The sequence below is a fragment of the Crassostrea angulata genome, chromosome 7 (assembly GCF_025612915.1).
Source record: "Crassostrea angulata isolate pt1a10 chromosome 7, ASM2561291v2, whole genome shotgun sequence".
Taxonomy (NCBI): Eukaryota; Metazoa; Mollusca; class Bivalvia; order Ostreida; family Ostreidae; genus Magallana; species Magallana angulata.
In genome coordinates, this window is record NC_069117.1 from 23,992,127 (window position 1) to 24,018,278 (window position 26,152).

At 33.0% G+C, this 26,152-nt stretch overlaps 1 protein-coding gene across 8 annotated transcripts; it reads right to left on the reverse strand.

Annotated features, from left to right (window-relative positions):
* Positions 1 to 181: 181 nt before the first annotated feature.
* Positions 182 to 25,944, reverse strand: LOC128192913 (DENN domain-containing protein 3-like). Of its 8 annotated transcripts, XM_052865967.1 has the most exons (28): positions 25,834 to 25,944; positions 21,777 to 21,950; positions 21,066 to 21,200; positions 20,490 to 20,763; positions 20,043 to 20,167; positions 19,079 to 19,227; positions 18,674 to 18,782; positions 17,784 to 17,981; positions 17,383 to 17,523; positions 16,522 to 16,730; positions 16,008 to 16,118; positions 15,252 to 15,482; positions 14,735 to 14,888; positions 14,185 to 14,321; positions 13,803 to 13,963; positions 13,388 to 13,495; positions 12,796 to 12,970; positions 12,155 to 12,285; positions 11,607 to 11,769; positions 10,709 to 10,905; positions 10,238 to 10,356; positions 9,908 to 9,934; positions 8,104 to 8,139; positions 6,286 to 6,431; positions 5,615 to 5,754; positions 5,226 to 5,371; positions 4,846 to 4,968; positions 182 to 3,206 (listed from the first exon to the last, which is right to left on the reverse strand). In XM_052865967.1, exons 2-28 carry the CDS (start codon positions 21,888 to 21,890, stop codon positions 2,991 to 2,993), a joined length of 3,975 nt encoding a protein of 1,324 aa, XP_052721927.1. In that variant the 5' UTR covers positions 21,891 to 21,950; positions 25,834 to 25,944; the 3' UTR covers positions 182 to 2,990. The 8 variants fall into 8 exon arrangements, with proteins under 8 accessions (XP_052721927.1, XP_052721931.1, XP_052721928.1 ...); XM_052865971.1 differs by lacking the exon at positions 25,834 to 25,944 and having other exon boundaries at positions 21,731 to 21,807; XM_052865968.1 differs by lacking the exons at positions 9,908 to 9,934; positions 25,834 to 25,944 and having other exon boundaries at positions 21,777 to 22,132.
* Between the last annotated feature and the right edge of the window lie 208 nt (positions 25,945 to 26,152).

Genomic DNA, 26,152 nt, shown 5'->3' on the forward strand with positions numbered 1-26,152 from the left:
TACCTAGTGAAACGTAGGTGATGGCCATTGCCATTTTGTAAATGAAGGAATAGTTTTTATACAAGTGCAAACTACAGAATCCTTTGGCTCATTTTTCTTCGGAAAGTGGGTGCATCTCTGTCCCATGGTTGATTCCATAAACTTGCTTTAAAAAACCCCACATAAATGACATAATATTAAATGATATTTCAATCAATTTTAATTAATAATATAATATCACAGATCATATATAAAATGAGTCATAAAACTTTTAATCATTGCTTGATTGAATCATTAGCTAGACTTAATTGGAAAAAGGAAACTGAAACATGAAAAAGGCATCTCAATTGCTTCAATTTTGGACATACATGATTGGCCAGTCTCGCATACCCTTACTTATCATATGCTGACTCGCTTAATTTATCTCATTATCAAGAATAATTCCAGTACCATTCAGATTGCTTCTTTCAAATTTTTCTGTCAAATCGTGTCAATACATTTTTAATCAACTTATTTTTAATTACGTCTCCAAAAACTCGAAAGTTTTTCATCTGATTTGTGAAATGCGTTAAATAAGAAATGTTTATTGAGTTAAACTATATATAGTAAGCATATGAAAGTCTGGCCATAGGATTTCAATATTGGACAAATAGGTAAACAAATAATGGGCATTTAAATAAAGATAACGATTATTTTTATCAACAGACAATAAAAATAACAAACAGAAATAAATATAATGCATGTAAATATCAAAACTATCTTTAAAAAGAAATAAAAGTGTAAAGTAAACTCCAACCCCAGTTATATAATTCAGAAACAATGAAATATATACATGTACACATGTATATCAATAGTATTCATTACCGGTACATGGTTATGTCCCCTAGCTGTGATAGGACCTGTTAATATAGATTCAAAGACATACTTAATTTTATTAAAGTGTTTTTTTTTATATTTCATTGAAATAATAAAATATAACATACACTTTTCTATATCAACTAGGGTGTCATTTATATAAATATATAATATTAGATATGACAAAAATGATAAAGGATTAAAGTGACATATTACATGTACCATAAGTAAAAAAAATGGCAAGAGGCAAAGAATATTTGTAACAAAAACTGATAGACTGAAATTATAATTCACAATGATGTATGAAAGAAAGGAAAGTAGGCATATTAAATTTATATGCAGATCTTTCATTGGTTTCAATAACAAGTAAATAATGTTTATAATTATACTGTTTCTGCTTGTATATCTACATTTGCAAACATGTTTCCATATATATGAACCTACAGAATAGCTAAAATGTTCAATTCTGTGTGAACTTTTTCTATTCTTTTTTTCATGATGTCACAATGATTACCACACACACTTAACATTTGACCGTTGGATCATTGTAAACATACAAAACATGGTTATGTTGATAATTCTGAATGACTTACCCTTCTCAAAAGTAAATAAACAGAAAAGTTGAAATGTTCACCTAGATATGAACTTGGTTGGTACATGATCAAGTCTTCTGAGAAGCCCAAAGGGCTTCACAGGATTTGATTATGTGACCAACCAAGTTCATATCCCGGTTTTAATTTTTAACCTGCTATTTATTTCTTAATATAAATCTAAGTTTTATCTTAACTTAACTTAAAAAAAAATTATAAATCTAAATGAGAGTGGAATTCTAAATAAATGTGGATTTCATATACCCCCAAAATTATTGCTTTTCTATACATAGCTAAATCATTAATAACTTTCATGATATGAAAACTTGTCCTTTGGTTTTGATTCCTTAGTTGAAACAAAAACCTTTCTGACAGAGAAAAAAGAGCTATAACGTGAGTACCAGTAAACAAGTCTAAAATGGTATGCCAATCCAACAAATTATTAACAGCACTAGAAAAATAACAATTGTATAATTGCAAAAAAAAAAAAATAAGTTTACAAATGTAGAATTATAATGAATAAAGCCATTGTTTCTCAGACTTACATGTGGTATAATGATGAATTTAAGATTTTAAATTCATTGATGTTATTAAATAGCTACCTATTCTTAAATTGGAGAGTAAAAAAAATGGATTAATTTGAGCTTTATAAACTATAAGAAATCTATAAAGCTTTGCTATTTACTTTAGTCAGACACACACAAACACACTATCATCCATGTACTTCATACTAAATACTGCAATTTTCCATCAAATAGCATGTCAATCATTCAAATAAAAAAAACCCAAAAAGTTTGTTTACCTGTAAGTCTGCTTACTGGTAAACCACGGAATGCTTTCAACTAAATCATTTTAAAAATCATTCAAAAAATATACAATCTGGATTTCTGGATATATACATATATTGTTATACTGAGTATATTTTGTGGATAATCTGGATAAAAAAAATAACTTTATAATTGGTTTTTGTGAGAAAAAATATTGCTACAGAGTTTTCTACATCTTCTTCAACCTTTCATCTTCAACAAAATGGAATTAAAGATCATGTTAAATGAAAAAATAAATGTTTGATATCAGCTTACATTTGAATGGAAGACTAGACTTAATAAAACAATTTTCTATGCAAAACATTGATTTTATTATTTGTAAACTTCTACAAAAATATCTACATTCATTTAAAAAAATAAAATTCAATGCATGGATCAACTTTTATACACACACTACCCATAATGATATGTGAAATACACATGTACTGAAATAATTCTATTATAAAAAAATAATTTTGATTTTATGAGACTGGTATTGATAGATGAATGTAATTGGCAAGAAACTTCATCTGTTAATAAACTCAGAATAGAAACACAATAAGACTTTCCTTAAAATCCCTTCTTTAGAAATGCTCTTCAATTTGATGCTAAACATTTGTCCTTCTATTTAGACCTATATTTATCTCTGGTTAAGAATATAAAAATATAAAATTTGTACAAAAATTTGGTTACAAACTAACGCCCTTTGGTTCATTGAATAAGTGCTTGCCAAAAAAACCTCAGCAATTATCAGTGAAGTTTAAATTCCAATGTAAGTTCCCGACTCGGTGCGAGTGTCGTTTGGCGTCCATATTGCAATCTTCCCGTCACTGCTTCCTGATCCACTGAGTATGTACCGATTTTCAGCATTACAAAGGGAGCGAACAGCATCATCATGCGCCAGAAGTGTTCTAAAGGCTTTCTTGGAATCTGAGTTGATTATGTATATTCGACCATCTTTGGATCCTGCCCAAATCTGTGTAGAGAAAGAAATTCATTGTAACCGACTGATTAACATTAACATTTACATTTACCGACCAATTTATATGAAACGATTTACATTTTAGTATCCATGTTGGGACATACAATTTGATATGAAATGATTTACACATAAGAATCCATGTTGGGACATACAATTTGATAAAATCAATTCTCTTAATTTGGCCAACATTTGGGTTACCCATTTGCTATTAATTAGAGTACTGTCCCAACTGCATATGAGGAATTTTAAACTGCATAAAATTGCATATTATAAAATCTCAATTTTATTTTATGACAGTTGAAAACTATATGAAACTAGAAAACTGACCAGTCAGGAAGGGCCCCGCTATGACAATTAATATAGAGAAGTGAAAAAAAACTTTGAATTCCATCCTCTTTTTATTAACTTTGAATCTTCTTTAAAATTTCAAGATAATTCCTGAATGTCCAAAAACTCTAAATAGTAACCTTGTATCTGCATAAAACAAGGATGACCTCATGTCTTATAAAAAAACTAAATTAAATGTGTATTTAATAAAGATTTAAACAGGTGTTTTATAAAATGCAAGCCTTCAGTGAATGCAAATACATTGTATCACCCAGAGTTGACCTCAACTTCAAAACAAACATCAGTTGCAGACAAAGGTGTTCATTAATCTTCATATGACAGATAGAGATAAGCCTCTCTGCAGCAGGCAAGATAATTAATCCCAGGGGATTGATTGTTCTGCTCTCTCATCTTTTTCTTCTAAATTTACAATAAGATTTTTTTTTCAGAAATGACAGAATGGGGTTATTATCTGATTACCTGTTGAAATTAACAGCATAAAGGCAGAAAAAAATTAAATAAATAATTAAAAAAAAATATAGTGAAAAAGGATATCTTAATATATATCTTGATTTGAGAATTCAATAAAATTTTTATAAATCATTGTGTACGATATTTTAACCAAAATAAAGTATGAATATTATATTTTAAATCCATATTTTAAAGAATGTAACCCAATACTACACATCATTCAAAATTGACCTTAACTTCAAAACAAAGTTCATTTGCAGACAAAGGCAGTGCAGTAATTAATCTCAATGTGACAGATAAAGATAAAGCTTAGGATTTTCTTCCTGCTGAAGGTTAATTAATTCCAAAGGACAAATATTGCTCAGCCTTCCAAGTATACAATGGTAAGATTCTCAGCAGTTATCTCTCTTTGCCCATTCATTCTTATGCATAGTTAAGGAATCTACCCCACCATCCCAGCTCCAAACCAGAAGACATAGAGAACCAAACTTAGCATCAAAATATGTATTTCTGCCTACTGAACTACCATACCAAATTAGAACTTGATTGGGCAACCATAAAAAAAGTTATTAGAAAAAAACAGAAAATTTGTGGACGGAAGGGTGACAGACGGACAGACAGAAGGACGGATGGACAGAGTGATTACTATAGGGCACCCGCAAATCCTTGCGGGGCCCTAATTATAAGAAAAGTTTGAAATTGGCATTTATGGTTTTAAATGCTCACGATTTGTTGCTAAACAGTTAAATCACCAAATTAAGTACCGGTACTGGTGTAAAGTACCATGGTGTAAAGTACCAGATAGAGAGTCTACAGTTTTATGCTTCATGCCTACCCTCCTTTCCTGAACCACCATGTCACTTATCCCCCGGCAGTCTAGCTGGATTCTGTGAGACGGTTCCGTTCCATCAATGTCCCAAACCAAGATCTCCCCTTCTCTCCTACAGCCAGCCCAAATCTGAACAAATTAAATTGAAAATTTATAGAAATCTTTTTGGTGGAGAATATATAACTCTACTGCATATTCAATTTCACTTTATATTAATATCACTTGTAAATGATGCATTTTCCACTAAAGGGTAATACAGCCCACAATATGAATTTCTTAATTAATGAACAATTTTGAAAAGAGAAATACCACTACACAGAAAAAACAGACTTTGGTACAAGTATGGTGACCGTCCATTTCAGTATGAAACAGATTTTTCTGCTCACCTTGTCCTTCGTATTTTCTCCCTCAGCCTTTAGAATGATGAAACAATCCATCTCTGCCGGCTGGAACTTGGGCTCTGACACAGTGAACTGTAGCTCTTGCAGGATCTGGCCACTCCCACTCAGCTTCAAAATCTTCTGCCAGGTCCCTATCACCAAAATTTACCATTCATATCTTTTTGAATCTCCTTTGATTAAATCATTTATAGATATTTCATACCTTACGTACCTTATATAAGTATGTAGGCAGGAAAAAAAAAATAAAAAACAAAAACAAGATAAACATACTGGAATAATTAAAATTTTTTTTTTTTTATACTGACCAATCAAAATGCATTTTATTTTGCTAAACAGAGACCACAGGGACCATAAAATCAGAACTGGATATTTACCACACCAGATGTGCTCTTGGTGGTATTTAATGCTGCGTAGGTCGCGTACATTTTCTAGGTGGATGGGTGGCTGGGCCTGGGTCAGCTTCTGGACGTCCCACTTCATGATAATCCCATTGATGCTGGCAGTGAAAGCGTACCTACAAACCAAACCACCAAATACTTGGAGTCAGCTTGTACAACATTAAAATTATAATTAAAGAAATAATATCAGAGTTAATTTTATTGCTTCTTTGGGAAAAAATATAAGTCACATGAATATGTAGGTGTCCAATTTCTGCTTAAATCATTAGGTCATGCTTTTACTGTAAGTGCAGAATCCAAGTAAGGTATAAGGAATCATTCTTTGAGCATCATGAGGTGATCAAATATGATTGGGGGTGATCAAATCCAATAAAGCTGACCAAGTTCCAAGAAAGCAAAATTTGATCACCTCATAATATTCAAAGAATGATATACCTTATTACTTCTATAATTTCTATAATTTTCAGAAGCTGTATGATTAAATACCAAAATAATCATAAATGAAATATATTGGACAACAAAAATACAATACAAAATCAATTTGTAGTGTTATCACTAACAAATACACTGGAAAATGTAAATACTACAATATCCGGTAGTACAATGTAGTTCATAACAGAATGGTACAGATAAAAGAGATTGTTTACCTTCCATCGTCTATCGAGACGATGTCCACAACAATTTCTTGGTGGTCCATTAGTGTCTTGTTGCTACGGATTGTCTCGATGTCAATGATAAATATCCCATATGAACCAGCCCACACATGCTTTTTGTCAACAGCTACCAGACAGGTCTACAATACAAACTGAAACGTCAACTGTTTCTTTGAGATTTAAGGGGCTTCAATGTATTTATATGAATATGATACACAATCATATATTAATCAATTGAGATCATTAGTTTCAAGACAGTTTTCAGAGAGAGAGAGAGAGAGAGAGAGAGAGAGAGGGGGGAGGGGAGTATTAGTTTTAGATAATTCAAAAGGAAAATTTTCTAACTTGAATGATGTTCATATTCTAAAAATATCCCAATGTTTCCTTTAGAGGAAGCATGGTCCTCAAGTTGTATAATCTTGATAAGTTTATAAAGGGATTATGCCAAATTTGGTTCAACTAATGAAAAATTAATTAGGGACAGTGAAAGCAGTAGGTGCCGGCAACAATGCCAGACAATAGGCAATGTGGAAAATGTGGGGGTAAAAAAGAAGCTCCCACACTTATTCTATTACCTCAGGTGAGCTAAAAAGGAATGATGTCACATGTATATTTAATTTACTTTTTTCAGAGGTAAAACACAATAAATAAAAAAGGCCAAAAAATTACATGGTTTAAATTGATAAAGAATTTATTGTTTATCTGTTAGTTCATATTTCACTGATTAATATAAACATGCACTCTAACGCTAGAACATGTAATCCATTTACAGGTATTACATGCAATATGCACTCTACAATCTAAATACAGGTACATTACATGTATTACAAATACCCACAATACATTTATAACTCTGATATATGAATGAATTACTACAAGAATGTAAAACTACAGATGTATATGTCTAAGCAATACAAGTAGCATAAAAACATCATTATTCAACTCCTCATTAAATTGATAAACACAGCTATGTACAAAGTTAATATAAAATTTTTATCCACATTTCATATAAGGCTGTCTAAAATTAATTCTTTGTTTAATGTAACCCATGCACATAGGTTCAAAAGAAATCGTGTTTTAGAAAAATACATCCCCCCCCCTTTTTTTCCAGTTTCATTTTTTACTAAAATACTGCAATCTGTAAAAATTCAAAATGTTATGGACAATATATACCATATACTCCATTGTACTCTCAAGAAAGATCATTATTAAAGAGGCAGCCTACATATAGCTTGAACCATTGTTGTATTTGTATTTTTGTAAATGGATGTATTTTGAAGTCACATTAAATAAAGAATTAAGTTTGGGCAGCCTAAAAAAATTTCAGACTGGTCAACGAGCTGAATTGAATCCTAACATTTGTATAAATATTCATGATTTTTGTAAGATTGTGTTTCAGATTTGGAACAAAAATTATATTTAACAGAAAAATGAAATGAGAAAAAAAAGCTTCTTAAAAATATTGTAAATTTCTGATAATGCATGCAAACACAACCTAAAAATTGACATATTTTCTGTCTTCAATTCAATGTTCTATATCTGTTCTTTTGATCAAAAGTATCAAGATGCTTGAGAAATGTAATTACATGCACAATAAGTTGAGTGTTAATAACTATAGTTGGGGGAAGTTAAGACAATTTTGGAATTTAAATAAATGAAAAGGGATTTCATAGTAATTTAACATCTTGCATTAAATTTTGCAAAACTGATCAAAATTTGTATGCAAACCATAATTCACACTAAACCAGTATTGGTAATCTGTTAGTAGATTATCAAATTCACCAAAGATTTATCATATCCTGTCCAACTTACACAGCCATGGGTCTCATACTTTTTTCTGCTGAATTGCTGAAAATTGGGGAAAATATTTGGTAAAAACACAAACATATGTCTCTCTTAACTTTTCAAACCATGCGTCAATGTCCAAAAGCGGTACGTTTTGTGTCCGATGCAAAGCTTGAAGTGGATGAGATGTAAAAATAATGTACATGTACAAAATCAACTACATCAAACTTCCAGCCCCAAATCAAATGAAAAAAAAAGCCTTGGCCCTTAAATTACTGTATAGCCATGCACATATTAAATTGTGAATTTAGGAATGAATTTCATTTTTGCAGATTAATGAGGGTATGAACTACAACAATTCACTCTTACATAATTTTTGAAGTGCTGAGATAAACTACATACCGGTATATGCATTATTGACCATTGTAATATCATGAATATGACCTCTTGATCCATTGATAAAGTTTATAAAGAAGTTACCGTAATTTTTTTGCTTTTGATTAGGCTTATACATAACAAAAGATATCTGCAAATGTTAATATATGTATACCAGGCACATAAAAGTTCGCTTAAATTGATGGTTCATTTTGGCAGAGGCATTCCTTGCACCATGACCTTAGTTACGGTAATCATTTGTTTCTAAGGGAATCCTCCGTCACTTTTTGAGCAACTTACAATTATGACTTTGACCCCTTATAGTCTTGTTTATGTCAAAGACTTTTAAATGACCAAAAGTATCTATTTTGCTGACTTTGTGCAGACAAGCTGACTAGTGGCCCTGGGTTAAATTGTTGGATCCTCTCCCTCATTTCATGTCATAAAAATATTGGAGGAAAATACAGAAGCTATAAACTTTATAATATAAAAAGCCATACCAAATCAAGCTGTAGAATACATAGAACGAAATGAATAGCTTACTGACATATTACATATGTACATATACTGTAATGGTATGACAGTGTGAATTAATACAGCAATCACATTGTATTGTTACATGTGTCAGATATAATAGGCTTCATCTTTGAAAATTTGACCATCAGGGAAAAAGTGATTTGATAACGGCATCTCCAGAGCAGGGAAGTGAAATATATGCATGGAGCTGTTTAGTAAAAGCATGAAATTGTTGCTTTTGATGAATGGCTTTGATTTTAATTACGGTACATGTACTAAAATATAATCAGCAAATATTCATAATGTATATTTGCATTTCTGTAGCTCTCTAGTTGAAAAAATTTTGATAGCAAAACCAGAATTTTTTTAACCAGAGAGTTACAGATCTGCAGCTACCTATTGTGAATTTTAAAAAATGCAATTTTTGAGAACTGCATGGCTAATTACATATTTTTCAAAGGTTTTTATTTAAAGATTGTAAATTTCTTTGCAGATAGAAAAGCAAGTTCTGTTAGCTTTTGAGTATAATTGTATTTTGTTAAGGTACCTCACTACACCTTGAAAAAGTTTCTCAAATCAGCAGAAAATTACTTGATTATGATAGAAAGTATGATGGATAAGAAGTATATATGTCAAATAGGCGAAAAAATGTGCAATTTTAGTTAAAAAATGATATTTTCAAAAATTCCATTCAGTAAACATAAACAAAAGCCCCAGGTGGATTCGAACTCATGACCTGCGGTTCACATGCCTGATACTTTAACCACTGAGCTATGACGATATACATCTGAATCGATTGATACAAACAGTTTAACAAAACATTTAAATCGCCATCTTGTGACGTAGTGTCTTAAAAAGTATAAGTCTCGGTGTAGTGAAGTACCTTAAATGATTATAAAGATGAGAACAGTTAATGTTGCACTGAAGTATCTTCACCTACAATGTATTTCTTGCTACCGCTCAATATCTGGAACATGTAACAATATTCAAAGTCCTTTTAACACTTGTATTTATGATAAATATTGTTTGACATGAAAAAAAATACATAAGCTAGAATTCAAAGTGAACAGGCAAGTTAAATCTGTTTAAAACTGATTCCAAATGATCCAACTGTTATCAACATCTTTACAGTATTTAGTAAATACAATTTACCTATTCAGTGATCCCTCTTTGCATGCTTGCTCAATTATGTGAACTGTGATCTGAGATATTTAGAGCTAAAGGTTAAGTGTGTCTTGAGGTGTAACCCGAATAAAGGGAGAGAACTCACCACACTCTGCTTGGTCTGGACAAACTCCGACTCCAGAAGCCAGTGGGAGGCGTTGTACACCTTAATCTTCCCGTCTCCTAGCCCCACCCACAGGCGAGGGGAGACTGAGTGCTCAGGGACTGAAATCAAATTCAATGAACGGTTAACATTGAGTTACTTTTCTCTGTTTAAACTGATAATTATCTTTATTAATAAATTAATTCTGTAAAAATCACAATAAGGTATCAAAAATACATCCATGACGAAAATCAATGTGAAATCTTTAATGATTAAAGGTTAATATTTACATTTTTTTTCATGTTTAGACTTAATTTTTTATTAAGTTATTCCTGTTTGGTAAAAAATGATTTTTTATGTACAGTACATTATACTTTGTAAATAAATGAAAATGTCTAAAATCAACATCCTAAACTAATGATATAGTATATCATTCATTCACTCATACTGTCATCAATTTCTTCCCCTACTCACCCCCTGGGGTATACAGAAGAGCATGCACAGTCTTGCGCTCCCGCTCTCCATAGTTGGGGTCGATGCGGTTCTGTAGAACTTCCTTGGTCTCCGCAGGGACGTTGTGATGACCTTCCTCCCGGTACTTCCTGTAATAACACAGCTGTCTGGCCGCCTCCTCTCTGTTGCCATGGTGAGCTGTCTCTTCATCTAGCCCACTGAAGGAATATATCGAGCAATCCAATTGGTGAACATTCCAATTATAATGTGGTCAGTATTTATTCAAAAGTAAAACTTATTGTGGCCTTTTTTTTATACAAACTTCTATCGCATACAAGTATTTCAATGCATGATAATAATGAAATCGATTTTCATGAAAGTGTGAGTTTTATGCATGTACTTACTTTCAACTCAAAATCACATTTCAAAGGTTTTTATTTAATTATACCAAACATTTTTTTTAAGTATGTCAAATTAATTTTGTTTATTTTTTAGTTTTTTAAATAGTTCCATCAACAGAGTTATAATTGTAACAATCAAGGTTTTTTTTTCCTATCTCCACAATGTGAAGATTTCCACTTAGTAATTTTATAATTATATTTTTATGTAATATGATTCTTTCTTTATTTAGATAAAAAGTGTTAAATTGAAAATGTATAGTATGGCTTTATTTATAAGCATTCAAATGCATTTCACATGCTTTTTTAAGAAAAATTCAAAATATTCTAGCTCCAAAAAGAGCCTGGTAATGTATCCTGAATTTTTGGGAATTAACAGGTTTAAATGTTAATAAATAAGGAATAAAATATCAAGGAAAATTATATAAAATTGAGGAACGTCTCATGTCGCCTTAAGATCAAAGACTATCGTAAATAGGAAATTGTTAAAGGTGGATGTTTAACTTGAACTGTGAGCATACCTCTGTAAGAGAGCGTCTACCAGCAGTACATTCTGTGCAGCCTTCTGGATGGCATGGATGTCTTTAGTAGAGTCGGACACTACTTTCCCTGCCCACATTTCCTCAATCAACAAACAAAAGTCATCCCTCTCTTCTTTGAGCCAGGCTGTGAATCTTGAGCCACCTTAACATGATACAATTAAACAGGCATTCTTATACATACAGGTATTGTCAGTCTAGAGCTAAAATAGAATTACTGTCAATTATAATTAAACAACACGGGATTCCTGTTTAACAAGTAAGATTTTAAGACTAATTGGCCCTGCATCCCAAACATGCATGTCAGTGAAAAAGGAAATAATCCTAGGAAAAATTTTCTAGAGGGCACTCTATAAATGCCTGATTAAAAAAAAAATAATACAGTAAGGCAAATTTGATGTGAATTTTAATAATTTTTTTAAATGCAACTATTCTTCTCGACATTAAGAATACAGGTATATCATAAATCAAAACCCTAAATCAGACACTAAATTCAATATTAATTTGTAGATAAAATGTATAACATTCACCTGTGTTTTTGATCCGTAAAACCTTGACCTGTTTCAGGAAGGAGAACATCGTTTTCTTTTCCAGTTCCACTATTTTACTCAACCTTGTGATTTCTCTCATCTCGCTGGATATATCTTTCACAAAACATAGGCTGAAAATACAATCATAAAAAAGACACATTATAATAGAAAATATTGTCCGTACATTTGTATATATTATAATCACAGAATGCAAAGCTCATCTCTATCATGTTTTTCTAGAGTAGATGCTCTCTCTTAATCTTTCTTATTTTCTTAGGCCATCTCAATAGTCTAATACAAGTATTTGCAAGAATTTATCCCTGGTCAGGTTTACTCTCAGAGTAAAATTATTTGTTTTCATACATAGAAATTAACACATTGTAGAAGACAGATTAAAGACCTGTTAATCATTGTCTTAGTCTGTTTAAGAACATTGAGAACTTAAAAGTGAGATCAAACTTCTGTCTGTAAAGGTTCCTCCGTGTTCCGAGGACATAACCTTCAGGTCACAACTTGTAATTTAAAGCTAAGTTTTGAATAAAATTTTACACTGTTTATATAAAAAAAATCCCTATCCTTGGAGGCTACACTATAGAGTTGTATTCTGTTTAGAACATTGAGAACACCTAATGAACACCTACCGCCTGTCTGTGAGGGCCACTCTCCCAGTGCCGTAGTCTGTTTTACACAGTGAGGACACTCTGAGGACACATTCTGACTCGAGGAGATCTTTGTCACTGATGCCCAGATTCAGACATTGTTTGTTGTTTTCTTTCCAGCAATGTGTAAATGCAGCAAATGTTTCCTGGTCAATGACTGAAAACACAAATCAAAGCAAATATCAATGACAACTAAAATCATATCAACTAGATGTTAATGACATTTGATTTTCAACAATTGAACAAATGTCTTTCTTTGGAAATGAGGAAATCCATTCAGTAAATAGCCATGCGAACATTTTCTGAACCTCTTGTACTCATTCAATATACAGGGAAATATATGCCCCTATTTTATTTTTGCCCCTTTTGTTGTCTTTTGTCCTCATTGTCCATGAGCAAAATTAAGACTTCGTGAATTTCAATGTCTCAAATTATCTCTCTTTAAATACAACTGTGTCTTGGCGAATTCAAGGCAGACCCACACTGTTTGCAAGTGTAGAAGGTTGAAAATTACATGGGGGTGAAAAGAACCCTGTATACAGTATTTGCCAAATTACAAATGATCCAAGCTTACAGTTTTGGTGGATCTGTGATGGTATCAGGGCTCGGAACAGGCGACCTATAGTATCTGTGTCACTGGTCATCTCCATCACAGAGACACACTCCACAAACTCATCATAATCTGAAATCAAGCCAAACGACAGGTTTTTAAAGTTTAAAACTAGATACTAAATCTTTTCCAAGGAGGCAAATGTCCATATAAAGTTCAAAGTTAAACACTATATTTACTGAACTAATCACCATTCATTTGACACTTTTACACTGCAAAAACAAGTTTTAATTGATCATAGTATAATTCATTTTAAATGAACCTGACTATTCTTTGTCCAGATGTAGAAAAATACTTTATAATGCCCAAGATTAAAAAGCCTCCTCAAAACAAGGGTTCATTATGATTGAGGTATATATTTAAAGCAGCAAACTCTTACAGAGATCTTTCTCTGGGATATTGACGGACTCCTCTAACTTCCTGTGGATGGACTCAGACACTGGAGCTCCCATTAAGTCGGAGAGGGCCTGGAAACCAGGTCGGGAAATCAGGTCCTGTAACTCTGACTCTTTCATCTGTTGACAGATCTTTGTAACCACTCTACATTTAAATAAATGTAAACCTCATGTATATTACAAAGGTTGTTAGCCAGCATTATTTGATAAAAAATAACATCAACTACTGCCCATACATGTACATACTTAGGGTTAAAGATGTGCCGCTTACATAGCAATCAAAACAGCAGATAGAGCTATTTTTTAATATCCTATAGGGAGTACAGAGTGCTGATTATAAACAAATATCTGTGTGCAGTAACTCACAGCTTGGGTAGGATCTGGACATCAATTGAGGCCAGGGAGATAAAGTTCTCGAGGGCCAGGGTCAGCTTGTTACAGGCCAGGTAAAACATGCCCAGCAGGTAGATGTAGGAGGCCCTCTCCTGGAAATGCTGGCTCTTCTGCAGGTTCAAGTATGCATACGTATTATATGTGTACACTCAGTAATGTATGATAAATTGTTCATTGATATACTGTTGGAGCTTTTATAACAAGATATACATGTGCATTCATAAACAGGACAATTATGTTTTTTAAACTAACTGAAGCAGTCACTGTTGAAGGGATGACACACATTGGTCAAACTCTATGCATAAATAGCATAAAAAGCCTAACAATTACAAGAGAATTAACTTTGCCTAATAATCATTACCATTGGGAAAAAAAACCTGACATCCCTAACCTGCAACACATATGACAGGTACTAGTGCACATGCAAGCTGATAAAATCAGAAACTTAGACCTAAGAAATCTATCACTAAAACATGCACCTGCTCAATCAATCTGAAGCAACAGCTCATTAACATGCTCATACCTGTACAGCAACAGACAACAGTCTGATGGTCTCCTTCAGGTAAACAATGACCTTGTCTCCAAGGTCAGGCATCCTGAACACTGGGGAGTTATGGAACTGACCAGTATTTAGAGCAATGACAGCAACAGAGGACTGCTTCCTTAACTGTGGTCGTCTATTCAAACAGAAATTCAAGGAAAGAATGACTTCTTATTTTCATCTATACCTGATTTTAAAATGGTTTGCTAAACATTTTTTTCAACTAAGGGTTCATTATATACATAAAGTTATGTGTTCATTTTAATAAGTGGTCGTATTAAAGGCGCAGAGGTAATATGCTCAAATGTAGAGAATATTGTACTTTTATAACTAAATAAAAGTTAATATACAGTAATTATTATCATTATGTCTTGCTTGTATTATTAAAACATGTATATTGAGTACCGAGTTCATCTGACTCAAATTTCAACTAAAGCTATCTCTGAAATTGTATGCATGAATTAAAAAGATTCACATTTCTCAATCAATAGTTCATTACCTGTTAGGAACTGATGGTCCACTCTCTGTTGATTTGGCCTGTGGCCTAGTTTTGACCTCAAGTTTGACCCAATAGTCTGTTTTATCATTAATGCGATCTTTCAAAAACTTTTTGAACATGCTGGTCTTCATCACTTTCTCATAGAAGCTCTTCTCTGAGCCTGATTTCGAGTCCAGAAAAGCCTGTTTGTTAAATCTTTTGTATTCTACTCGAGTTTCTGTCACCACACTCCTTAAAAATCAAATTTTAGTTTAGAAGAAATAAATATAACAATACTCCATATACATGTTCTATAACAGCTTGCTTGTATCATAGATGATTCAAACAAGCAACCATTTCAAAATATTCTAGAATATTAATTTAAGAACAAAATAAAAATGTGAATATTATAAAGTTTATTGAATTTTATGCATGTATCACATTCACTGTTAACTAAATGCATGGTTTAAAATATAACTTATTGACAAAAATATTACATGTTCTAAAGTCTTGGTTACATTGTTAGTGAGTGAGCAGCAAATATCAGAGTGGTTTAAACTTCCTTATAACAGAGCTTATGCATTTGAATTATCTATAAATATATCTTATTATTATGCTAAAATACTTAGAACACTTAGTACTATTATGGACTTATGTAAGCATATGATAAATGTTACATATGCCTCAATTACTCACACATGTAATAGCAAGCTGAAGATCATAGACGGATGCACACCTAGAGATATTTATACTTGTACCTGACTCAGTCAGACTCACCTGAACAGGTTAACCATCAGCTCCAGACAACCTGACACAATCAGGTCATTCAGAGCCTGGATCTTCCTTCTTCGGTATGAACGTTCTGCATTCAGGTTAAAATGACTGGGTCTAAAAACCAATGGGAACAAATAAGTGTACACCTTTAATGCAATTCTACTCAACTCATGTTTTCTTAATTAGCTTCCATTTTCAGTAAACTGACTTCAATATGTTGATGATGTGATTGTTCGATCATTGTATATTTTAACAGAAAACTAATTGCAATTTGTGTTTCTGCTTATATATAATTTCAGTTTATTTCATGCTTTCTTTACTGTTCAGATAGGTTAGGAAATGTTCCTCATAGTGAAAAAAAGTACATAAAGTTTATATCTATTAAACCAAAGTCAACAGCTAATTTAATTTTGTTTTTTTTTTAAATGATCACAACTATTATATGATATGTATGAAACAATGTAAAAAGCATGCAGTCCATTGTTATTTTAAAATTGCAATATGAATTTCCAGTTACCTCTTTGTATCAACAAGATCAAACTGGAATCTGGCTTTACGACAGACATTAAGAAATAGCTTGGCTGCTTCCTCTGGGATTTCAGGAATATCAAGAAGATCCTCAATACTATCGCTGTCCCCTGACCGTACTGAGCGTGAATCGTCGGCAATCTCTGGATTGATGCTCAGTGACCCCTCATCTATATCAACCACCACCAAGCCCCCAACCTGATCAGAAGAAATACCTCAATTACAAAATCATAAATTATTACTTGAATACATGAAGTGCAATTTAATGTCTCAAACATTTAAATCCGGACAGCTTATTCTTGTGAATAGCATTCTTTTAATATCTGAAATTTTTTGGGATATCAAACTATTTTTTTGTTATTTAAACACCATGAATTATATGATAGAATTGCAGCATACAAAGCATACTGTAAATTCCTAATTAAACGTGAGGAATTAATATCCGCGTAAAATCGCGAGAAGCCCGTCTCGCGAATTTTAAAATCTCGCGTTCAATTTTCAAACATATGTAAACAACATGAAACTATGATAAAATTTCGACATTGGGGATTTTATGTTCTCGCGATTTGATGGAAAATCGTTGAATCGCGGAATTAAGTACTCGCGTAAAATAAGGAATCTACAGTAGTCAATATTTTATCCTGCATATGCTTTTATTGAAATTCACAATCTTTCACAAAGGCAGCAGACTTCTAATAGGACACAAAGCACCAAGGATGGAGGATTTTTATCAATTTTATCTGTATAAAATTGTTATAATTGATATACTATAAGTGTGGATTTGCTATAAACATGTTTGCTGTAACCATAATGTACTGTACTTAGGCCCTGATGACCTATGCCCTCTGACCTGATTGACCTCCTCCTTGTACTTGGAGTGACAACCCATCATGAAGGTCCCTGGGGCCTCGAGCAGCTCCAGAGATTTACTGGACAGAATGGGGACATAGGTGTACTTCCATTCAAATGGCAGGATAAAGTTGAGGAAACTCTGTAATGTATCAGATGAAATGTATCTTTTATGACATGTGACTGATTTAAAAAAAACACAACATGTTTCCAGTACAGTCCTTACAATGTTCTACTTTCTAACTTACACACTCCATATTGATGAACAATTTATGAGCAAATAGTAAATGAATGATGAAGGGAAGGGTGCACAATTACTGAACCCTGAATACTGAATGTTAATAATGAATAATTTAGTAGTAAATCAATGCATAAACAAATAAATAATTATTTTAAATATACCTCCATGATCACAGTTAGCAAGGCATAGTTTGAGGCAATGAACACGATACGATTCTCTACCATGATGGCAGATAGGATTCTGAGTATTTCATCTGGTGGAAAAATTAAGAAGGGGAGATACAATGGAATGTCAATCACTTGTTTCTCTGCCTCCTGGGAGGGGCTTATGGTAAATGACATGTCATGAATGCAGAATTCCTATAAAGAGAAGAAAACCTACATGTATCAATTTCCTAATTAAAAACTAATATATAACATGATAAACATAAGTAATTGATATTTGAATTCTTTATCTTTTTCCAAAAGTGAAGTAATTGCATACTGCACCACCATGTGCACTATATGTATGCATTGCTCCCATTAAAAGTACAAAAGTACAAAAATGTAGCCACAGTTAAGTGGCATGTGCCTTTCTTCATTCATGGCATAATGAATTCAATTGCATATTGCATATCTACATTGTACCATAAAGCATTCAACCACATCATGGTAAATAAAAGTATGTCAGCAGAGCAACTGCAGGTCATGACATCATTGTTCTCTGAAAATGGTCACTAAAGCTTCAAAGTTTGACATTGGGTATTCCTTACTTATTCGAGAGTGTTGGTGGTTGCTATGGATACCTATCACCTATCAATGCCTCTCTCCCTGCCGGGAGTGTTTATGGGGTGGGAGTGATGTGTTGCCATTGGTACTTGCACTTGCCACTCTCCATGGAGTATTGGGGGGGGGATGTTTGCTGTTGGTACTTACAATTGCTATCCTGGGGATGGTGTTGGGGGTTGCTTTGGGTCTTTACTGTACATAGAATTGCCACTCTCCATAAGAGTGTTGAGGGGAGGTATGCTATGTGTCTTCCTTGGTGTGGGGTGATAGCTATGGATACTTACAATTGCCACTCTCCCAGGGGGTGGTGTGGGGGTCATGGTCAGCCTGTGGGCAAACAGTTTGATGTATGTGTACATGTCCTCCGACTCTGTCTCTATTAGATGCACCATACTGGCAAAAAACAGCTAGTCATGAACACAGTGAATAACCATACATGTATAAGGAAAATGTATTCCATGTCTTATAAATACAAAAGCTTGCTTTTTATATGTTACAGTTAGTACCTTTTGGTTGCCCATATCTATTGTTCTGAACCCCTTCATATGAATATAAATGCACAATCCTTGAACTGACACAAGAATTGATATTTTTGTGAACCAGTTTTTTTTTATTGTTTATGACACCGGTAATTCCTCAAATAAAGAAGTAGCCAATAAAAGATTACATGTATTAATAATATATCTTACTATGATAAGGACTCCTTCATGGTCTCAAAATAGGCATATTTAGAGATGAGGGTACAACACACAGGAATGTAACAGCGGATTCTGTCTGGGGCAACAGCCGAGTTGTCCCCGGACAGATCAAGGTGAGGAATCAGGGACCCATCATACTCCTACAACCAATCAAAATGCAAGACATATATTGTTATCGATAATAAATACCCTAAATCACTCAAATCAAATGACACAAAAAGTATATATATAAATCAAATACCCATGAAAGTTTGTCAATTTTTACTCTACATTCGATTTTGAAGTGTAAGCTTAATGACCTATATACCATTTGATGCCCTTTAGACAAAGAACAAGAATATATGTAGTGTGGGGTGGGGATCTCAACAGATTTTGAGATATTAGGGCACTTCCTGTTTCAGGGGGGATGGAACCACCCCATATGGCCATAACCTATATACCATATGATGTCCTATTACACAAGAAACAAGAATTTGTATGGTTTAGGGGTAGGGATGTCAACAGTTTTTGAGATATTAAGTAATTTCCCACACCTGGTGGTAGGGGATGACCCCAGAGACCATATCTAATGTACCATATATATTGGTAATAACATTCAATATATGCATCTGAAGACCCCATCTCAATATCTTTCATGGTTTTCAAGTTATAACCATTCACAATACAGTGTAATATTTTTCCCATAGGATTCAATGTTAGACCCCAACCCCATTCAACCTCTCAAAAATATAGTTGACCAACCCAAAATGAAAGAAATTAAAATGGGGTGCACAACTAGATATGTAGGCCTATCATCGATATACTGGAGTTTTGCACAATTCTGTTCAGCCATTTCTGAGAAACGTGATGGACAAGTTCAAAGGCAAGAAGAAACTGTACAAAAACAATAAGTTTCCAAACTTCGTTTGGAAGACTTAATTACTTCAACTCAATGTTGAGTTGATGAAAGTCCCACCTTTTCAATGATATAAGGACGGTAGAAAGTAATACATGTGGCATATGTCTTGTTGCCGTGGATATCGGTCAGAACCAGAAAGTGCACTGAGGTATCAGCCTTCTGTTCTGTAATTTGCAGGTCATCTGTCAACAAACGAGTTAAATGTTCATCAATTTCCTTCTTCTTAAATCTCTTTTTGCGAAGTTAAAATTATAGAAAATTTATAAAACATCCTATTTATCTAAATTTATTCGAATAGTTTTCAGGAAACTGCTTTCTGAAAACAGTAAGTCGTCCTTAAAATTTCAGAAAATCTATGTGTTTATACATTTACATCATATCTTTAAGTTATTAGCAATCCTTCCCTTAAGATTTTACATAAATAGGGAAGTCGTATATGTAAAGAATGACAGTCCTAACCACAGGCACTTGAAACTTTTAAGTGCTATGGCTTAAGCAGCTAACCTGGAAAACAGAAGTACTGAATGGACTTGATGACCTCATCAGGAACAGGAAACTGTTGGCTGCTTGCCAGATTTTGGACATAGGTGGTCTTCTTCAGACTGGCATATGGCCGCCGCATAGACATGTGTCTGCTGATGGCACCCGGGGTGACTGAGGTACTCCTGATGGACAGGCGTGACTGGTGGGTGGCTCGATTAAACTTGCTCTTTGGAATACAGTCCAGTGTATTGTAGGCACTTGCTGACTTCAGAAAGAGATTTTGCTTGGTTTCCAGCTGAAATGACAGAACATATTTTGTTACTTGCCTTAATCTAATTTTCAAGTTTTTAACGCTTGGTGTCCTGCCAAAATGGCAGAACAGTGAAGGTTAAAGGAATCAATTTATTCTTTTATTTCTCAAGTTCTTGTTTAGAGACAGATAGTTACAAATATACTACAGAAATTAAAATGAAGTTCCTGGTATCAATCTGTTTCGATCAATAAATAAATGTCAAAGTGGTGCTTCATTTGTTGTAATCCTACTATCTACTCATGCCAAAGTTTAATTCAATTCATAAAGGTCAGTATGGTCCTCACCTGTTGCAAAGGATATTCAAAGTCCTGTCGAGGATGAGGGAAGAAATGCATCATATTATTGGCGGACACTGCACACAGCACTTGGGGTTCAAACTTCCCATAGAATAGATTTTTCATCATTCCCTCACCTTCTATCTATTAATAATAAACATTTGAAGAACACATCATTAAATGAATAAATTAAGTCACGATAGATGACTTTTTGATACATGTTTGACAATAGTAATGTTTTTCACTTCCAGGCTGTAGACTTTTCCTTCCTTGAATCTTTTAAAAAGTCTTATAACAAGTGAAAACAAAATCATAAAAGTCCAAAAATGTTCACTCAATCTGATCAGTAGATTGGTGATAAAAAATTATTTTTTAACCCTGATTGTTCTGTTTAGTCATCTTATCCCTGATTATCCCATGTAAGTGTTGTACTGTAACATTTATATTTCTTACCCCTATTCTATTTACATGTATATACCTTACTCATTATCATTCTTTTTAAACCTTATCTATATATATATAGCAACGTTAATCTTTCTATTTGTACAGTACCCGTTGATGTTTGATGATTTTTTGTAATTTTTGTGTATTTATCATGTCATGCCCTTTATTAATCTGTTAGTACCTTACCCCTGATTTTAACTTAACCCTGACTGTTCAGTCTAATAACTTACCCCGGATAGCTCTGGGATAAGTCCAGTATTCAGTCTAATAACTTACCCCGGATAGCTCTGGGATAAGTCCAGTATTCTCATCCAGACCCACCACCAGCATGAGGTCTGCAAAGCTGTTTTGTAGACATAAGATGTCCGACCCTGCAGGTCCCCCAGCCATGGTGAGAGTTACAACCTTTTCCTCCTATACAAGTAAAACCAAGTCCTCTAGAAGTTCCATCTGAAAATATGAACAGCTGAATATCATTGAGGAAAATAACTACTCCTAGCAGTGGGTCCACTTTGGAATTTCCGATATCAGTATGACCTGCTTATAGATGTCATAATGAAGACTGTACAACTCTGTGTATTCATACAAGTGTAAACAACTCTGGGAAATATTATCTTTATCAGTGATGATCCTTGTCAGCTAGCTCTTATCACAAAACCTACTTGAAATTTAGTTTACGTACGTTTTTCTCAATATCCGCATATATATAATGCCTTTCTGGCAGGCTGAACTTGGAAAGTGCTAACATCCTTTAATTACTTTACTTTATCCATAATTTGAAGTGTTTAAAAATCTATTTTTGATTAGGAAATACATGTAATAGAACGGAAAATTCATCCAAAATAAAAATAAAAATGTATTACAACTACGTACATGTATTCAGAATCCTCGTATATGCACATAGAACTTATTATAATATCACTATGATTTCCTGACCAATAATTGAAAATAATATGGTGTGAATTTAATCTAAAATTCTAATCATGTAAAAGTGAATGCATATGCTATCTATCCGTCATATATTACAAAACAAACTACCTGTAATTACATACATACTGTACTTACAAGTATGCCTGCATTCATTACATATACTTAATAATATATATACAGGGTTTTTGCATATGCAATACAGCTAACTTTATTATACCCATATCAGTCTCAAGGGCTGATACAGATTCTGCAGGGCTGATAGGGATCCGTATTATACAGCTCTCGGAACTTTGATTTTTTCCACTTCAAAATTAGGTAGAAACTTAAGGCAACGCTTCAAACATTACAAAACAATGTTTAAAGTAATTCATGCATTATTACATCGTCATTGAATCTAGGCATAAAAATGCCTTATATCCGTTATTACTCTAAGTACCAGTATGTACCTTTGGTCCTCTGACTGATGTTGGTGTCTTGGGCTGATACAGGGGGTAATATGGAAAAAGATATGTATTGATCTCTGTATACTGGCAGAATCACACATTTATAAAGAATAGATTTCTTTTCTTTTTTCTAACCTAATACTTGTAGTGACTTCATTGAATCCGTTTCAAATCACATTTTACATATATGCCTCCATAGATTTAAATTATTTAGAGTAACTGTTGCTGATTTGTGATTAATTTATCTTGAAAAAGCCAGAGTTCAATATACATGTAGTCTCGTTCAACTTGACGCTCGGCTGTCTCCGTAAATCTCCAACAAGCAGAGAGTCTCTCTTGCTTGTCGGAGATTTACGGTGTCAGTCGAGCGTTTGGTTGAATGAGACTAAAGTTTAATATTGCTTGGATCCATAAAATTGTCGAAAAATATTTCTATTACTGATACATACATGTAGTTTGTTTGATTTAATTTATCTTTAAGTATTATTTAACATGATTCATATGGGGTTTCTCAACATTCTTGTCGAAAAAGTCCAAAAATTCATATTATAAAAATGTGCATAATTCAAATACAAATTAGAAACTACGTGTACTTGTCATGCAAAATAACATATCATTTTAAAATAAATAAACATTGACAAAATCAACTCCTGTCAGTTCTTCAGTACTTTGATTCTAATAAATAAACCTTTATTTCTCTCCCACTCTATCCCACATGTCTCCCTTTTTTGCAGTCAATAACTATCACAGGGTTATCTTGAAAGATCGGTAGAAGGAATTAGAGTTTGTGAGGTTAACACATTTAATTTCATTGCATGATTAAAATTCTCTCAATTTTGTATTTCAAACTGTAGATAAACACAGTAAGATACTCTCCAACAGAAAAAAATAATAAGTAAATTTCTATACTCAATTCATAGGACCATAGGTTTTTAGGCCTGTGTCGACATGCTACTTTTAAATTGGTGTGATATAAATTTTACATAGGAAAGAAATATGTATGATTATTTTCAATTTCATGATCAAAGCCTTAGATTATATAAAGTAGAAACAATTTTTTTTTATCAGTAATGCTCTGTAAGAAGATAATCAATTTGTATATAGACTAATCAATTTGTATATAGACTATGGGGACAAGGTTTTAAAAAAAAATGGTATGTGATAAGAAAGTAAGAAACAGAGACACATATCTCAGTGGCGTCAGAAGCAAATTGAAAGGGGAGGGGTTAGACTGAATGCTGGAGAAAACGTACCCAGGAGAAAACGTACCCAATTTATAGGGTACGTTTTCTCCAGGAGAAAACGTACCCTATGAAAATAATGGTTTTCATAGATATTCTTAAATGAAACAAAATAAAATATACAATGAACATTTGTATCATTTGTTGCTGTAGTTTTTAAATGCATAGTCACCATGGTCACGTACTTAAATTATTAAGACAATAATTTGTAACATACACATACACGAACATGGCCTGGGCAGTTTAATTAGTCGACAATTAATACACCATAAACGAAACCGTTAAATAATAAGTTTTTATTGCAATCTCATTTGGATAACTAAATGATGAGTATGTCAAGAAGTCGATATCGCGTTATTTTTAACATTTTTTTTTTAAATTTATCTATAGAACAAAGTTGCTTAATAAAACCAAGTCTACTGAAGTCTTTTGAATATTTGTTTGATTCATATATATGGAAACTACTATGAAATGTAACATTGAACAGTCAATTTGCTTCCGACGCCACTGACATGTATAATGTGTGGAGAGTGAATATTTCTACCTCCTGCGCGGGGAGGCAATACATAATATTACATGATAATAAATTAACTGCTCAGGTATTTAATTGATTATCACTATGATTAAAATCAGGGGATCTTGCATAGAGAAACTCAAATTGGTAAGGCTACCGCTAAATGGATAATTAGAAGAAGTAGACTGATGTATAACACTTTATGACAGGTAATTATTTCGTACTGAAATAAAAGTTGCTACAATTATTATCAAGATCTTATTCATAAAATGAATATATTTCTATACATCTATGCATTGAAATATGCATAAAAGTAGCATTTGAAAATTATTTAATATGTCCAAACCCCTTTAAAATTATAAAGTATTAAATTCATATATCTATAAAACTCTTACATTTCTGTATATTTATTATGAAAATAGTATTTAAAAGTATTAAAAACTATCAAGTAGTATAATTATGATTTTCATAGGGTACGTTTTCTCCTGGAGAAAACGTACCCTAGAGATTGGGTACGTTTTCTCCTGGGTATGTTTTCTCTTGGGTACGTTTTCTCCTGATACCGTTAGACTTATCAATTACATATACAATCATTTTATAATAATAATAAAATGTGTAAAACAACAAGATATATTTAGTAGACAGAATTTCTTAGATAAGTCTCAAATCCAGTACAGTTTCCCAGTGCGGCAATTCTGTAAACCGGTTTATACACTAAGAACGAAAAATTATGATCCTTATATGTAGAGTCAAAATAGGACCAGGTATATCTTAGTTAAGTGAATTCTTTAAGAAAAACTTTTACAAATTTGTCTAAAACAGGGAAGCTAGGATCTCTATGTACATGTATCTATGTTCAACAGGGTTACAAGTGTTGCGTGGGTAACAGACCATTGTTTCTATATACATGTAAATCTCTGCTCTGTTGTTACCCATGTTTCCCTGTTTTACAGAAGACATGGGTGTTATACAGAATTTGAAGCATGGTTGAGGTTTAGATTAGGAAGGGTAATTATCATATTAGTCTGGTTTCGTTTGTAACTGGGTTACAGAATTGCCGCACTGGGAAACTGTACTTTATTCTTGCCACAAATGAAAACAAGATAAAACATCATAAAATCAGATCAATCTTCGCTACCGATTCAATTTACTAATAAAGATGGGGAGTATGAACATCGAAAATCTCAACAACATTCCGTACATACCCTTAGACAGATCACATTTTTTTTCTTTGCCGAAAGCGTTGTCTCATGTGACAAAAATAAACAACAAACTTCAAAGTGAAACTGACACGCCTTCCTGACCTCAAGTTTGTTCATTGGATTCCCGAACCCGATCGAAATATAAGATCGACTTTCTGCCGTCGTAAAATGCAATTACTTGATAGAATTTTCGGTTTTAAATTACTCGTTATTTCACATATGTGTGAAACACCTAGCTTTTCCCGTCAATATGAATCTTCAATGCGGGTTAACCTTTTGGACCGGGGAGTTTGGGTGGGGTGGGGATCGATCAGTTACACTG